At 63.9% G+C, this 13743-nt stretch overlaps 6 protein-coding genes across 6 annotated transcripts; 4 read left to right on the top strand and 2 right to left on the bottom strand.

The window, feature by feature from the left end:
- On the top strand, positions 1-663 carry PFL1_02273 (uncharacterized protein; the record flags this gene model as incomplete). Its single annotated transcript, XM_007879786.1, has 2 exons — positions 1-77; positions 225-663. The coding sequence occupies 2 exons, from the start codon at positions 1-3 to the stop codon at positions 661-663; spliced, it is 516 nt and encodes a 171-aa protein (XP_007877977.1).
- Positions 664-1079: 416 nt separating this feature from the next.
- PFL1_02272 (uncharacterized protein) lies at positions 1080-1867 on the bottom strand (the record flags this gene model as incomplete). Its single annotated transcript, XM_007879785.1, has 3 exons — positions 1080-1345; positions 1457-1543; positions 1693-1867. 3 exons carry the CDS (start codon positions 1865-1867, stop codon positions 1080-1082), a joined length of 528 nt encoding a protein of 175 aa, XP_007877976.1.
- Positions 1868-2585: 718 nt separating this feature from the next.
- PFL1_02271 (uncharacterized protein) lies at positions 2586-4630 on the bottom strand (the record flags this gene model as incomplete). Its single annotated transcript, XM_007879784.1, has 7 exons — positions 2586-2677; positions 2782-2901; positions 3070-3193; positions 3310-3399; positions 3513-3727; positions 3822-4096; positions 4227-4630. 7 exons carry the CDS (start codon positions 4628-4630, stop codon positions 2586-2588), a joined length of 1320 nt encoding a protein of 439 aa, XP_007877975.1.
- Positions 4631-5342: 712 nt separating this feature from the next.
- PFL1_06853 (uncharacterized protein) lies at positions 5343-5633 on the top strand (the record flags this gene model as incomplete). Its single annotated transcript, XM_007879945.1, has 1 exon — positions 5343-5633. The coding sequence occupies one exon, from the start codon at positions 5343-5345 to the stop codon at positions 5631-5633; it is 291 nt and encodes a 96-aa protein (XP_007878136.1).
- Positions 5634-7829: 2196 nt separating this feature from the next.
- On the top strand, positions 7830-9395 carry PFL1_02270 (uncharacterized protein; the record flags this gene model as incomplete). The annotated part of the gene is made up of 4 exons (XM_007879783.1): positions 7830-7913; positions 8281-8592; positions 8985-9083; positions 9348-9395. The coding sequence occupies 4 exons, from the start codon at positions 7830-7832 to the stop codon at positions 9393-9395; spliced, it is 543 nt and encodes a 180-aa protein (XP_007877974.1).
- A 1042-nt stretch (positions 9396-10437) lies between these two features.
- Positions 10438-13704, top strand: PFL1_02269 (uncharacterized protein; the record flags this gene model as incomplete). Its single annotated transcript, XM_007879782.1, has 3 exons — positions 10438-11034; positions 11132-11353; positions 11437-13704. 3 exons carry the CDS (start codon positions 10438-10440, stop codon positions 13702-13704), a joined length of 3087 nt encoding a protein of 1028 aa, XP_007877973.1.
- Positions 13705-13743: the final 39 nt, after the last annotated feature.

The raw sequence follows: 13743 nt of genomic DNA, 5'->3' as shown, positions 1-13743 counted from the left end.
ATGAAGTTCTTCATCACCCTCGCTGCCCTTGCCTGCCTCGTCAGCCTCGTCATTGCTGACATTGCCACCGTCCTCAGGTGAGTGTAGGAGCAAGGGCCCGCTTGCCTTTGGATCTGCGCAGCTCGCACCGGCAGATCTTCCGCTCACCCTCGTCCTCCCCTCTTTCCGCTCCATCTCTTTTCTCATCGACCCGCGCGACCGTGACGCGCCGCGCCGCGCCGTAGGGATGTCGACGATGTCAACGCCAAGCTGGCCGTCCTCAACAAGAGCCTGCAGTCTTCCGACGGCACCAACTACATTGCCGACCTGGCCGTGGGCGGCGACGTCGACAAGCTGGTCACGTCGCTCAACAAGGCCACCAAGGACATCGGCGCCATGCGCGTCGTCTCGGTCGCCCAGGCCGACCAGGTGCTCAGCAAGCTGCAGGTGTCCAAGAGGACGGCCACCATCGCCATCAACCGCCTGATCGCCATCAAGCCCAACTACCAGAAGGCCATGGTCCTCGGCCTTGTTCAGGGCCACGTCTCCAAGATGGCCACCGCCGTCAACACCTTTGCCAACGCCGCCGTTGCCAAGACGCCCGCCGCCAGGAAGGCCAAGGCTATTGCCCTCAAGAACGCCATCGTCGCCGACATCACCCGCGGCCAGAAGGCCTACGCCTGAGCGGCCCCTTTGCGGAGCGCACGGATCGCTTTGACGCACCAGACGTCTTCGCAGGAAGCCTGAAGCATCGTCGAAGCCGTCCGCTCTCATCCCGGCATCGCCGCAAACCAAGCCGAACCATCCCCAGACTCTTGACCCTTTGGCCCTTTCTGGCCTCGTCCCGTCCGCACCAGTTCCCCTCATTCCCACAACCTCGCCCCCCTCGCCCCCCTCTCCCATTCCCCAGTCGTCTCGTCCCCCATTCCCCTTCCCCACCACCGCCCCCTCCCTCGTCCTCTCGTACTGACATTGGCAATGGAAGCACGCGCACGATCCCCCCCACACTGCCCAGGTCGTGGCACTGTCTGACGGATCGAAGTATCGAGGTCGCGAAACGGCTTGCTCGGCCTCGGGCCCGGGGCGGGCCGAGCACGGGATCACAGGACGGGATCGTCGTAGCTGATGTCCTCGAGGTCGCCGCTGCCTCGGAAGTCTTGGGCGATGTCGGCCTGGTCGTGGAGGAGGTGGCGGTCGGTCTGCTTTCCGATCTCGGCGAGCTTGCGCCAGCGCGCCAGGTCGTGCGGGTTGCGCTTGTCGCCGTGCGCCTGCTCGGCCTCTTCCCAGTGGCCCTTTGAGAAGCCGAGCAGCGTCGTGATCTTCTTGTTGGGGATGTCGTACACGAGCGAGCAGATCGTCCCCGTCTCTGTCGGGTCGCAGGCGGGGCGGGCGAGAGGCGAGCGGAGGGTCGGCAGTGAGCGTGGATGCTGCGCGCGCCGGAACGGCAGCGGGTCGGTTCGGAGAGGTTCGTACACACCTTCGAGCCAGTTGCACTGCCACAGCTCGCCCGCACGGATGCACTGGTAGTCTGCCTTCTGGTAGTTGATACGGCCGGCCATGGGACCTGAAGCGCGGCGGCCCGAGCAACGCAACGAGGAACGAACGACCGCGCCCCCACTTGTCAGCGATCCGTTGGTCCCAACGTGGCGCACAGGCAGCTCTGATCTGCTCGCCCTCCGCTGGGCTCGGCTCGCCGCCTGCTCGCTCGCTCACCTCCGTGGATGTGGTAGACGATACGGTCGTGCGAGTGGAACCACATCTCGTACTTCCACTTCTCGTCTGCGCCCGTCTGCGGGTTCTTGGCGTTGTAGAAGTAGACGAGGTGTCGGTTGGCAATGTCGCGCTCGAACGCCTCCTTTGTCTGCTGGGATTCCTGTGGCCAGATCATCGTGTCGGTCGGTCGTGCTTATGTCCTTGTTTCAGTTTGACAGGGGATCGCTGTGCTGTGCTGTGCCGTTGGGTGGATTGATGAGCGGCGCACCAGGGAGACGAAGAAGTGCTCCCGATCTATATAGCTATTGGGGATCAAGCCCGCCCTTCCCGAGCTGGCCGCTAGGTGGGAGGTGCCCCATCGAGGCTGCATCCGTGTCCGTCCGTGTCCGTCCGTGAGACACGATGACGCCGGGTCTTCCGCTGGACCTTGGCTTGCCCTCAATCCGGGCACGAGCTAGGCCAGGCGAGACGAGACGATGACGCCTAGATGGCGAGAGGCTAGGGTGGGCAGGGTTCTCCTCTGCCGGCCCGCTTCTCCCCACCCCCTCGAAGCCGCCGCCGCCGGTCAATCTGCCTCACCTCGCCGCTGCAGGGGTCGGCCCGGCCTGGCCTGGCCTGGCAAGACGCCGACGAGTGGAGGCGGCAGCCCTTCGACAATCTCGGCCGGTACACTCGCCTCGGCCGTCAGCTCACACGTCCGAAACGCTCCATGGCTCCAGGCCGCTCGCTCAGTTACGCCGCAGCAATCGGTCATGCTCGGTCGATTGCAAGTAGAGCCGTGGCGCAGCAGCTCGCCAGCAACACGCCATCCCCCGTCTGCCGGTCTTCGCGCTGCCAAGCCGGATAACTGAGCATCCGAACCCGTACTTCGCCCAGCTACTGTCGACTTCACCTCATGCCGAAAAGGGAGCAAGCCGCGCCGAGGCCTTCTCGCTCTGCGTGCGCAGATCGTACTCGCCGTGCTGTGTGATGTAGCGTACCCAGGCTATTCCGGAGGCGAGCAAAGAAGGGTGGTAGGGAGAGAGGCAGGAAGGACATCAGCGCTGAGCCTCGAGCTGTGCCAGAGAGAACGCGCGAGGTCGAACGTACGCAGTGCCTGGTATCCGCTCTTCTCGACAATCTTGAGGTACCGCACCTGGATGCCCGAGACGGTAAAGTAGGGGATCTCGAACTTGACGCTGATCGGCGTCCGGCGGTCGAGCATCTCCTCTGCCGTGTCCGAAGGGGAAGCGGGGCGGCAGGGGTTTGGCAGCGCGAGATAGGGTTCAGCAACGAGGGTTCAGCAACGAGGGTTCAGCAACGAGGGTTCAGCAACGAGGGTTCAGCAACGAGGGACATCGCAAGGATCTCGTCTTTGCCAAAGCCAGCGACACTCACCGTTCTTGACGCTTGGCAGGCCAAAGTGCGCCCGCATGAGAAACTCCTTGCCTCCGCCCAGCTGCTTGATCTTCCAAACCATCGCCGACTTCTCCGGCGCATAGCTGACCGAGCCCGTCGCCGCCTGCAGGTGTCAGAGGCAGATAGCAATGGCGAGGAGCGTTCAGCCGTCAGCCCAGCTCGCGATATGCCTGTGGCATGCGGCACCACGCACGACCGCAGCTCGTGGCTGCTACTTACGCGGAACTTTGGCGTATCGGCGTCGTCGGGCACGGGAATGTGGATCTCGACGTTGTTGGCAGTCGAGCGTCGCTTGAACTGAGCCTTGACCTGTCGGTTTGGTCAGCGAAGAATGGCGTGGGTTCGCGTTGTGGTGTCAGCGATGGTTTGCTGGGAGCCTCGTAGCGGACTCTAGAGCATCTCGTTCATGGCGGGGCGCTCACCTTGACCATGAACTCTATTCTGCTGCCCTCGTGCCGCTCGATGATGGCCTCGGCCCAGATCAGCGGCTTGACTTGGGTGCTCAACCGGTAGCTCATCAGCTCAAACTCGCCGTCGGGCGGGATGAACGAGATGGTCCGGTCGTTTTCGAAGCGCGAGAGGCGGACACATTGGTGGAACTTGACGTCCTCCATCTCAATCGCCTTGCCCCTTGCCGCTGTGGAGTGCGCGCGCGAGGCAGGTCGGACGCGGATCAGTCGCTGAACCTGTTGAGGTCCTCGAAGGTCCAACTGGCTCGGCAGTCCACTCACCTCGCCCCGTGTTCTCGAACATGACCTTGTCGTTGAGGCCCAGCCGCAGCTCGGGCATTCCGCTGAGATAGCACTTCATCTTGATGGCGCCCAGGATCTCACTCCGGACGACGTTGCCGTTGGCGTTGACCAGCAGGTTGACGGACTCGACGACATCGAGGAAGACCTCGTTCTTGCGGTACCGGATGCCTTCGGATCGCCACGACACAGCGTTGGTGACGGCCATAGGTGGGCGGACCTGCACCTCGAGCTTGTGCGATTCTTGCGTGATGTATCTGGCGGTGACGGCAGCGGCAGCAGAGGTGAATACAGGTGGTGATCAAGGAGCGGTCAGTTGTGCGGGCCACCGACCTGCGCGCACACATGGCACCTCGACGAGAGCATGGCCGATAGATCGAGACTCACTCCTGCAGGATCTTGCTCTCGGTCGTCTGAGGATAGCCAAAGTCCATCATCTCGTCGAGGAGCTCGTAGATGATGACAAAGTTGTCGCGGATCGACTCCTCCTCGAGCTCCTTGAAGTACTCCTCGAGCACCGATGCGAGCTTGTGGAGGAAGATGAGCACCTCGGCGGCATTGCTGTTGCGCCGCGAGAGCGCCAAGAGGTAGAGATTGTTGTGCCTGATGAACATGTAGTTGACGCCCTCGGAGGTGAAGCAGGGGCTGATGGCGCTGCCGCCGGCCTCCTCCTCCATGTCGAGCAGCAGCGGCAGGAACTTTTCCACGGTCGACGGCGCCACATCGTCGCGATACGACCTCTGGATGAGGGACTTGCCCTTGATGTCAACGATGGCGATAAGGGACGTCATCTTGTGCGGCCACGCTGGTTCAGAGGCGGTGAGTGGAAAGGCGGGCTAGGAACCGCAAGTGATGTTGCGTCTGTGAAGAGGTGAGCGAGATGTCCAGCCGCGGCCTTCTCCGCAATGCGGCGCCTGTCGGTGTCGACCGGGTTGTCGGCGAGTTGGATGAGGTAGCGAGTGTGGTGCTGCCGGTTGCCGGAGGGGCCAGAGAGGTTGCGAGATAGCGAGCGAGAAGATGGTGAGCAGCTGCAAGAGGTCTGAGCGGCGATGCGCTTTCCGCCCGCACTCGGCCGCCGGTGCTTCTGTTGCTGTTGCTGTGGGCTTTGCGAGTTGGCTCGAGAGCCAGCAAGCTTCAGCCAGCGGGGCAGTCCAATCGGCCTGGCAACATTTCCCGATTCGGATACCTTCCAAAAATCGGGAGGGCAAAGATCCCCAGCCGGAACGACCACGGAGCCGAAGAAGGCATCTTGCCAGCTCCACCTCTATCCGTCCCGATGCTTTCCCTCGACTCTCCATCACCCATCGGCCTAGACGCCACAGCATCGCCGTCATCCCTGGGCTGTCTATCGCTCTGCTTTGTCCGCCACTCTGCCGCTCTGAAACGCACAGCGGCCTCACTTTCCAGGGCGTACCCGCGAGGCTAGGTCACGCACGCACTCACTGCTTGCGCACCGACTGGCGCGGCCTCAGTCCGTTGCCGCCGCCCTGGCCTGGTACGGTCATGAGTGGCAAGGGCTGCGCCTGTACGCCGCGCTCGTTGCTGGTCCCGGCTGGCGGCGTAAAGGTCCTTGATCCGAGCCTCCGAGTGAGCAGCGAAGAGCTGCTCAAACGCGATCGCGAGTGGCAGCAGCAGAGGCAGCTGGCCGAGACCACCTCCGCCAAGGTCGGTGTCACTGCGACCGAGCAACGAGGTCGACCAGCTCAGCCAGCATCCGACCAGTCTGGCCACGGCCTGCAACGGAGAAGCAAGCTGGCCTCCCTCAGATGGCCGTTCCGCAAGGCAGTGAAGTGAGGCTAGGGAGGAGTGGAGACGTTGACCACGCCAGCGACCGCCATACTGCGAGAAAGAGGCTGTGACCGCCGGCACTGCCCGTCGCGGTCGGCCGTCAAGACGGTCGCAAACGACCACCAGCGCAGCACCACCACTGAAGACCAAACTGGCACTGCACCTGTGCCGCACCGCGCACAGCTGCGGTCGGCGACGAGGGCCTACTACCGAGGGCATCCGAGGGGACGGGACCAAGGCAAACGACATCTGCAGCGTCCTTGCGCCAGGCCACTGCGCGCAAACGTCGTGCTCCGGCCGAGTGGCGAGTTCGCGTCTCGCGGTCGCCGCCTGCTCTCCATCGCTGTCGCTGCCGGCCCGGGCCGGCTATTCTCTGTACTGCTCTGAATGACTCCATCCGCGCGGAAATGGGAGACGGAGGTGCGGCTGTACTGGCCGGCCGCTGATGCCAGCTGCACGCCGGCGAGGGCGATCTGCTCGTCGGAAGATGCAATGGCTCGTTGACTGCGCTCTGCGAGGACTACTGACGCGGGCGGGGGAAAAAAAAATCACGGGAGAGTGAAATCTGCCATGGCGGATCAAAACGAGGTGAACGTGATTTTTTTCCCCCCTTGCCCCGCAGGCTGGCTCGCTGGTTGTGATCCGACGCTCTCCCGTTATTTTTTTCTCAACGCGTGGCGGCGACCTGCCTGCCTGCATTTTCCTTTTTCGCCTGTGGGCCCTACCCGCGCCTCTCTTCTGGCGCGAGCTGGCGAGGAGCGAGCGTCGAGCGTCCCTTCGCTACCTGGGTGCATCGACGATCCCATCCGGCCAGTCCCCGTACCGTTTGCCATCGTTGCACCGATCCCTGCTGCTGTCTTTCGCCGCCGCCTTTCTGTCTGTTAGCGTACAGGAGCGAGGCCAGGCCGACGGGCGGGAGAGATGGAGCTGGAGCTGGAGCGCGACGGGCGGCCATCTCGAGCCAAGCAGGCAGGCAGGCAGCCAGGGCGGGGGAGGTCGCGAGCACGAGGCAGGCCTCGAGCAGGCCAGGCTCAAGGCAGACGGGCGCAGGGCGGTTGGGTGGGGCACGCCGGGGTCACGTCAAAAAACGGGTCGGCTGCAGGTGGAGGCATCCCCTCGACTGCGCCTGGGCCAACTCAACGGGGCTCAGCTTGGTTGGGCTGGGCTGGGCCGTCGTCGTCGGCGGCCGGGAGTCTCGTCGCCGCCTCTCCAGCCTGCTGCCACTCGCGATGCCCCTCGCAACCTCCGTTCCAGGGCAGAGGTGGCAGCTGACGAGGACATGCTGACCACGCTCTCTCGATTCAACAGGCACGGCAACGGAAGAGCAGATGCCATCTCGCTGCTGCGGTCGCTTCATAGCCCGACCTCGCCCCTTTAGTGGTGGTCGCGACGAGGGAGAATCCGAACTGGAGGCTTCCTATTCCCTGACTCGACACCGGAACGACGCGCGATGGATGCGACGACGACGTGGTCATGATGGTGGTGAAGAGGCAAGGTTCAACAAGGCCCGAGACCATTGACCCCAGATTCGAGATAGAATGCCACGCAGGCAGCAGTCGGCCGAGGCCCCTGCCAACGCCGCGCTCAACTGGGTCAAAGGGGCAAAGCCGGGACGAGGGGACCCTGGAAAATCGACGGCGTGAATTAGAGATGCTCACACCCTGCGGCTGGGCGGCGGCCGTGTTTGGAGGCTATGCCGGCAAAGAGCAAAGGGGCCAGCAGGCTAGGACGACGAAGGCAGCGTCTCGTTGCGGCGGGAGGAGAGACGAGAGCCTCCGGGTGGAAAGGCAGAGGCGGGCAACCAACGACGAGACGGCGTGCAAGCAGCAGCAGCAACACCCACGCACGCAGGGCCTGCCAGCCAAGAGGGCAGCCGGTTTCCATGCAGGCGCGCGCCTTTTTCGGGCAGCAGAGGACAGAGGGGGCGGCCAGCCAGACAGCCCGGGTTGGGCCAGGCCGAGCAGGCAGGGCGGGCGAGCCCAGCCTCGCGTCCAAAAGGAGAGGGCGTCCAGCCCTCCTTGCCCTCATCTGACTTCTCCTCCCCCCTTTTCCCTCTCTTTCTCCTTCCCTTCCCACCATCACCACCACCTCCGACCATCGACCTCGCCAAGTCTCACGTTAGCAACACCTTCAAGCTTCGACACCATACCCACAGCCTCCAACCAGACCCACCACCAACCCAACCCAGCCCACCAAGCAAACATGTCCGCCGCCACCGCCACCAAGCCCGCCGCCAAGAAGGCCGCCCCCAAGAAGGCCGCGTCCGGCACCTCGCTCACCTACGAGGTAAGTACTCGGCCACACACTCGACAGACTCGCGTCGATCGCGTCGACCATCCCATCGCTCCCGTCTGCCATCGACAGCGGGCGCGCTGGGGCCCACCACCGTCGACGAGGCGGTGGATGGAGAAAAATGAAGACGCGCGTCTCAGGGGCAGGGCAGCTCGGCCCAGAGCCTCTGGCGCGACGCGATTGGCGGATGGTATCGGTGTCGGTGGCGAACCTTTCGTCGACCACCCCATCCACCCGCCAATCCATCCATCCGTCCACTCGGTCGACACCATCGGCCTCGCTCTGGTCGTCGTGCAGCGCGCTGACGCGTTTTGCCCGCCGTCGCGATCCATGCTCCCCCCCTCCCGATTTCTTATCTCAGGCCATGATCAAGGCTGCCATCGCCGCCCACCCCACCGACGCCCGCACCGGCATCAGCCGATCGACGATCAAGAAGTACCTGCAGTCGCACTACCCCGAGACCGCCAAGCTCAGCGAGGCCTCGTTCAACACCCGCGTCAACCAGACCATCACGCGCGGCGCCGAGAAGAAGACCTTCGTCCTGCCCAAGGGCCCCAGCGGCAAGGTCAAGCTCGCCCCCAAGGAGAAGGCCGCCGCTGAGAAGAAGGTCAAGACTCCCGCTGCCGACAAGAAGCCCGCCGCCGCTGCTGCCAAGAAGCCTGCCGCCAAGAAGGTGAGTGTCCTCCGTCGGCGTCATCATCAGCGCTCCTCCACCGTCACCGCCGCCGCCACCCTGCATCCGCCCGATCCAATCGGGCGCGGAGACGCGACAAGATCGTTGTGGCCTCTACTGTCTCTCATTTCAGCGATGCACATATGCTCTCGCGATCATTCATGAGGCCCTCGCTCGCCGTCGACACCATCTCACTTCGTCGTGCTCGCCACCATCGAGAAAAACACGGCTGGTCGGCGACGCGTCCCTCTCCGACGCGTCGACCTCAGCGCTTCCGACGCTGCCGCCCCTTGCAATCCGGCACCGTTGACGCGATCATTCACCGTGGAGAAACAGCCAACTGACCACCGTCGCTCTTTCGTCGCCTCCGTCGTCACCCTCGGCTGCTACAGCCCGCTGCCAAGAAGACCGCCGCTGCCGGCACCAAGAAGGCTGCCTCTACAACTGCCACCAAGGCCAAGAAGCCCGCGGCGAAGGCGCCTGCCAAGAAGGTGAGTTGACGCTGTCGTTCTTGGCACATCGAGGCTCCCGTTCCGTGAAGCGAGCAGCGCTTGCTTTGCCCTGCAGACTCTGTTTTGGGCCGTGGGTCGCTGCAGCACCGTCGCTGCGACTGCGTCCAGGCATTGAAGTTGCTCTGCGATACCTCTGCATCCCACGGCCTCCGGCATCGATCCGCCCTGGAATCCAGCGTTCTCAAGGCTGACGCTTCTCCCACCGCGCGCGCCCCTCTGCAACCTACCCAACTCAAAAACCAGGCTGCCGCCAAGCCAGCAGCGAAGAAGGCTGCCGCCAAGAAGGCTTAGACGACGCGCGAGGTCCCCCGCGCTCTTCGTCTCTGCTTGCTCTTTCGGCCGTATATCCACCCTCGCTTCGGTTGCCGCTGAGAGGCCATGCGCATCCAGGCTCCCGCTCTCAACCTGGTCGCTCGCACCACCGTCCTCACCACCGGCTTGGGGCACTCTCGGCGAGTCCGAGGCAAGGGCGACTCCTTCTTCCCTCCTGTACAACATAGCTTCTCTTTTGCGTTCCGGCCTCGTCTTCTTTGTCCCGCCTCTGGTCTCTCGTCGCGGCCTGACCCCCTCTTGCCTTCCACCAGCACTGAGGAAAGCGGACGGGAGAGGCTGGCGGGGGAGGGCGCCCGGCGCGGCCCCGCGACCTGGATCGCGACGCGACGGCACCCGTGTGGCCGAGACGGCCAGCCTCTTGTGGCAGGCTGCCTCGACTGTCCCTCCAGTCCCCCCGACCCCCCTCTACTCCCCTCTTTGCTCGACTTGTATTAACTACTCTGGGCTTCCCCTTTCGTCCTTTGAACCTCGCCTCGTCTTCCATTCGCTCGTCGTCGTCGTCGACGTCGTCGCCGTCGTCGATCCAGTCAGGGCGTGAGGGTAAGCGGAGAGGGAAAGGGGCCGATGGCATGGCCATCTCTGGCGCAATCTGAGCCCCGCGACTGGCCAGCGGCAATTGGCAGCTGACGGGCGCCCGCAGTGGCTGGCCCGAGGTCCGGGACTCGGCCATGTGGAGCGAGCGCCCGGCGAGGATCCTGCTGGCCTGGTCTGGTCTGGCCAGGTCTGGCTGACTCGCCGCACCGCCTCTCGTCGCCCCCTCCTCAGCTTAGCCGCAAGCAAGCCGCATCACGGCCTCATTCTCTCATGCTCTCGACTCCTCCTGAGCGCCCACCTACCGTATCTGCCCCGGCCCACGAGCTCAGCCTGGCTCACACGCGGGCAAGGAGTGACGACTAGGCGCGCGCGACAAGATGGAGCCCTCAACTCTGCCAACCTTCTCGACCTCGACCTCGGCCTCATCTCCACCCCCTCCGCAACCCTCGCCCGGAACCTGATGACGATGTCCTCGACGGACAATTCCCGTATCCAAGAGCTAGATGGACCAACAAGGGGTAGTCTTCGGGCCAGCCTCGTCCTCCTGTCGCCGGCGCGCATCGTCGAAGAGCTCGTCCGCAACTCGATCAGCGCATGTGCCAGACGCAGCGGCCAGCCTCCAGGCCCAGATCAGAGCCTTGCAGGGGCCGATAGGAGCGTGGCGGGCACCATAGTGGTCGCGATCGACTTTCGGACCTGGTCGATCACCGTCCGAGACGACGGCATCGGCTTTCCTTCGACCTCGGCGTTGGCCTTGGCGCCTCCACGGGCTCACACGGCGACGGACGGGCCGACCCTGAAGCTCGTATCGTTCCTGGGGCTCGTCCGCATCCGCTATATGCCCAGCTCCGCGGATGGTGCTCCGACATGGAACGTTCAAAGGACGGACATCAGCTGCGTGGTCAAGGACGGCGTAGTCCTGTTCGAAGGCCCAACTCCTACCCTCAGTCCGCGAGCGCATGTCATTCACGGCGTCGAAGAAGATGCCGCTGAGCTCGGACAGCCGCGCCTCCTCAGCACGCGAGGCGGAAGCACGGTAGTCGTGCACGACATCTTTGGCCAGGTGAATCCCCGCTCACGCTATCTCGGAGCACCTCTCTCTATCGTTGCAAGGCGCTAGCTCGAGCTCACCATTTAGGAGCTTGTTTGCACCGTAACAGATTCCTGTAAGAAGAAAGGCGCTCCGCACCCTCGCGGCGCAGAAGAAAGAGGTTGATCGCACCAAGGCCCGAATCGAAGAGCTTGGCCTGCTCCAGCCTGGCATCGCATTCCGCCTGCACGCCACCTACGCTATGCCCTCGTTGCCCTCCGATCCGACGTCAGTCGTCCCGGCCCAGACGGACAGGAGGGAAGAGGAAAGACTCGTCCTGAGCCTGCCAAAGGTAGGATGCATATCGCCAACGCCAGCCATGTCACAGGGACGCAGCAGCTGACGCCTTCATTCGCTCTTCGCTCGCGCACTCAGACGAACTCCCTTGCTGATCGCTTCGGCGACATCCATGGCAGTCAGCTGATCCGCCCGCGACGTTTGCAAGAGATCGAAATCCATCAGAACTTTCTCCTTGCAGGCGTTAAGGACAGGCGGCCACAGACAGCAGTGACCATCGGGAGCACCGCGGCGGCCAACTCACGAGTCAGCAGCCGACGCGAGGTCAACGTCGTCATCGACGGCTTCTTCTCGACTTGGCCGTACGAGGCCGCCGGACCCTCGGCACAGCGCTTGTTCTTCAACCACGAGTGCCTGCCTCCGCTTTCAAGAGGAAGCAGGGGTATTGGCGACGTGCCCGTCGACGGCTTCGACGACCATTTCGGCCCGTTGCCACGGAGCCTGAGCGCAGAGCTGAACAAGTACGGCCTTCTCGACGACAGCCACCAGCCGCTCCTGGAGCGAGGCGAAAAGAGGCCCAGGACAAGCGGTGCGATGCCGGCCTCGACGACGTTCGCGAACCCACAGGATGCCCACAAGGCACTCGCCTCGATCTTTCGGCAGAAGCTCGAGGCACTTGGAAAGCTCGTGGACGATCACCAGGTGGCCTACCTGGTGCGTATCCGCGTGGAGCCCGTCGGTGCGAACCGGACTGGCACTCCGGCAAAGCATCGCCTCAGCTTCGGCGCGTTGATCAAGGCTGTGGAGGCGTCTATCCTTGGGCCCGCTGCTAGCAAGGCCGATGACAAATACACCGCGCATGAGGGCAAGCGAACATCACCGTTGGATGCCACCGCCACCACGTCGAGGAAGAGACTCAAGACGATCGGTCCAGGCGCTGCCGGGAATGCCGGATCGGCTCGGTCATCTGCTCGCTACGAAGCTCCGCCAGCTCCAGCGGGCATGATCGTCTGGACGGATCCACTCACACAACGCCGGTACTTCGTCGATGGCAGGACCGGCACGAGCTATCCGGCCGATTACCCGCGATCTACCGTGCTGCAGCGCCCATCCTCATCTCCCTCGAACACGACCTCTCGGCGGCAAAGGCCGATGTCCTCTAGACCGTCGACAGCAGATCGGACACGCCTGGCCAAAGAGGCTGTTGCGATCGGTCACGAGCCCGATCGGCCGCAGTGGCTGCGAGCCACGCTGAGCGGCTGGACGAACCCCGCTTTTGACACGACGCTGCCGAGGCACGACGGCGGCGAGGTGCCCACGTTGAACCGCGACCATCCGCGGAGGCCGACGTCGACCCGTGGCGCCTCGACCATGGACGCCGTAAGCACGGCGTTGCGAGCCGGTGGGGTCGACGAAGATGTGTATGCGGCACCCTCTCCCTCGTCCTCTCCTCGCAAGCGCAGTGACCGGAAGGAAAGCCGGTTCTTCATTGCAAGACAGCAGAGCGGAACACGGACAGGGCGTCTGCGGCCGCCCGGCGCCTCTTCTGCATCTGCTGCATCAGCTGCCGTCCTCGCGCCCCCGCAGCAACGGACGGGGACCGGATCGACGTTTGCAGACGTCGAGTCGGCCATCCCTCACTCGTCGCTGCGACGAGCCCATGTGATCGGCCAGGTCGATGAAAAGTTCATCGCATGCCTGCTCGACCTCTCCTTGCCCACCGAGGACAGCGTCGCCGACATGGCTGGACGACCAGGCCTAATGCGCTGCGGCGATGGGTCGCGGACCGCTGCTTCGCCGCTGCTGGTGTGCATCGACCAGCATGCGGCCGACGAACGGGTGCGGTACGAGCGCTTCCTGGCCGAGTACGTTGCGGGCTGCCTGGCCGGCGCCATCGCATCTGTGCCGATCCGGCAGGACGACGAGGTGCTAGTAAGCCTCGATCAGGACCTGGTTGAGGCGCTTTCGTATCGATTCGAGGACGTCGACGTCACGATACAGCAAGAGCTGACGTTTTGGGGCTTCGAAGTTGGCAAGATCGACAGCAGAGCCGCCGGTCAGAGGTCCGCCGCACGCACCGTCACGGTCGAGATCCGGTCGATACCCGAGGTCTGGAGCGACAAGGTGCTGAAGCGCGACGGTCGCAGTCTCGCGGAGCGCGAAGAGGTCAGGGAGGTTGTGCGGTCGCACCTCGTCGCCTTGTCCCACCGCCCCGAGGGTTCTCTAGGCGAGGGACCGACCACCAACGACGAGGCGGCTTCGGTTGTCATCGCTCAAAGGGTTCCGAGGAAGGTGCGCGAGTGGATCGCGAGCAAAGCTTGCAGGAGCGCTATCAGTGAGTGGGCCATATCGTTTTGTCTCTCCCTCGTCTTCCTGTTTCGACCGTCGGATCGGGGACTGACGTAGGGTCGTCTGCGACCCTGTCTCTGCGCATTGCGACAGTGT

Source organism: Pseudozyma flocculosa (genome assembly GCF_000417875.1).
Source record: "Pseudozyma flocculosa PF-1 unplaced genomic scaffold scaffold00006, whole genome shotgun sequence".
In the NCBI taxonomy this organism is placed as follows: Eukaryota; Fungi; Basidiomycota; class Ustilaginomycetes; order Ustilaginales; family Ustilaginaceae; genus Pseudozyma; species Pseudozyma flocculosa.
This window is presented reverse-complemented; position numbering and strand designations above follow the sequence as displayed.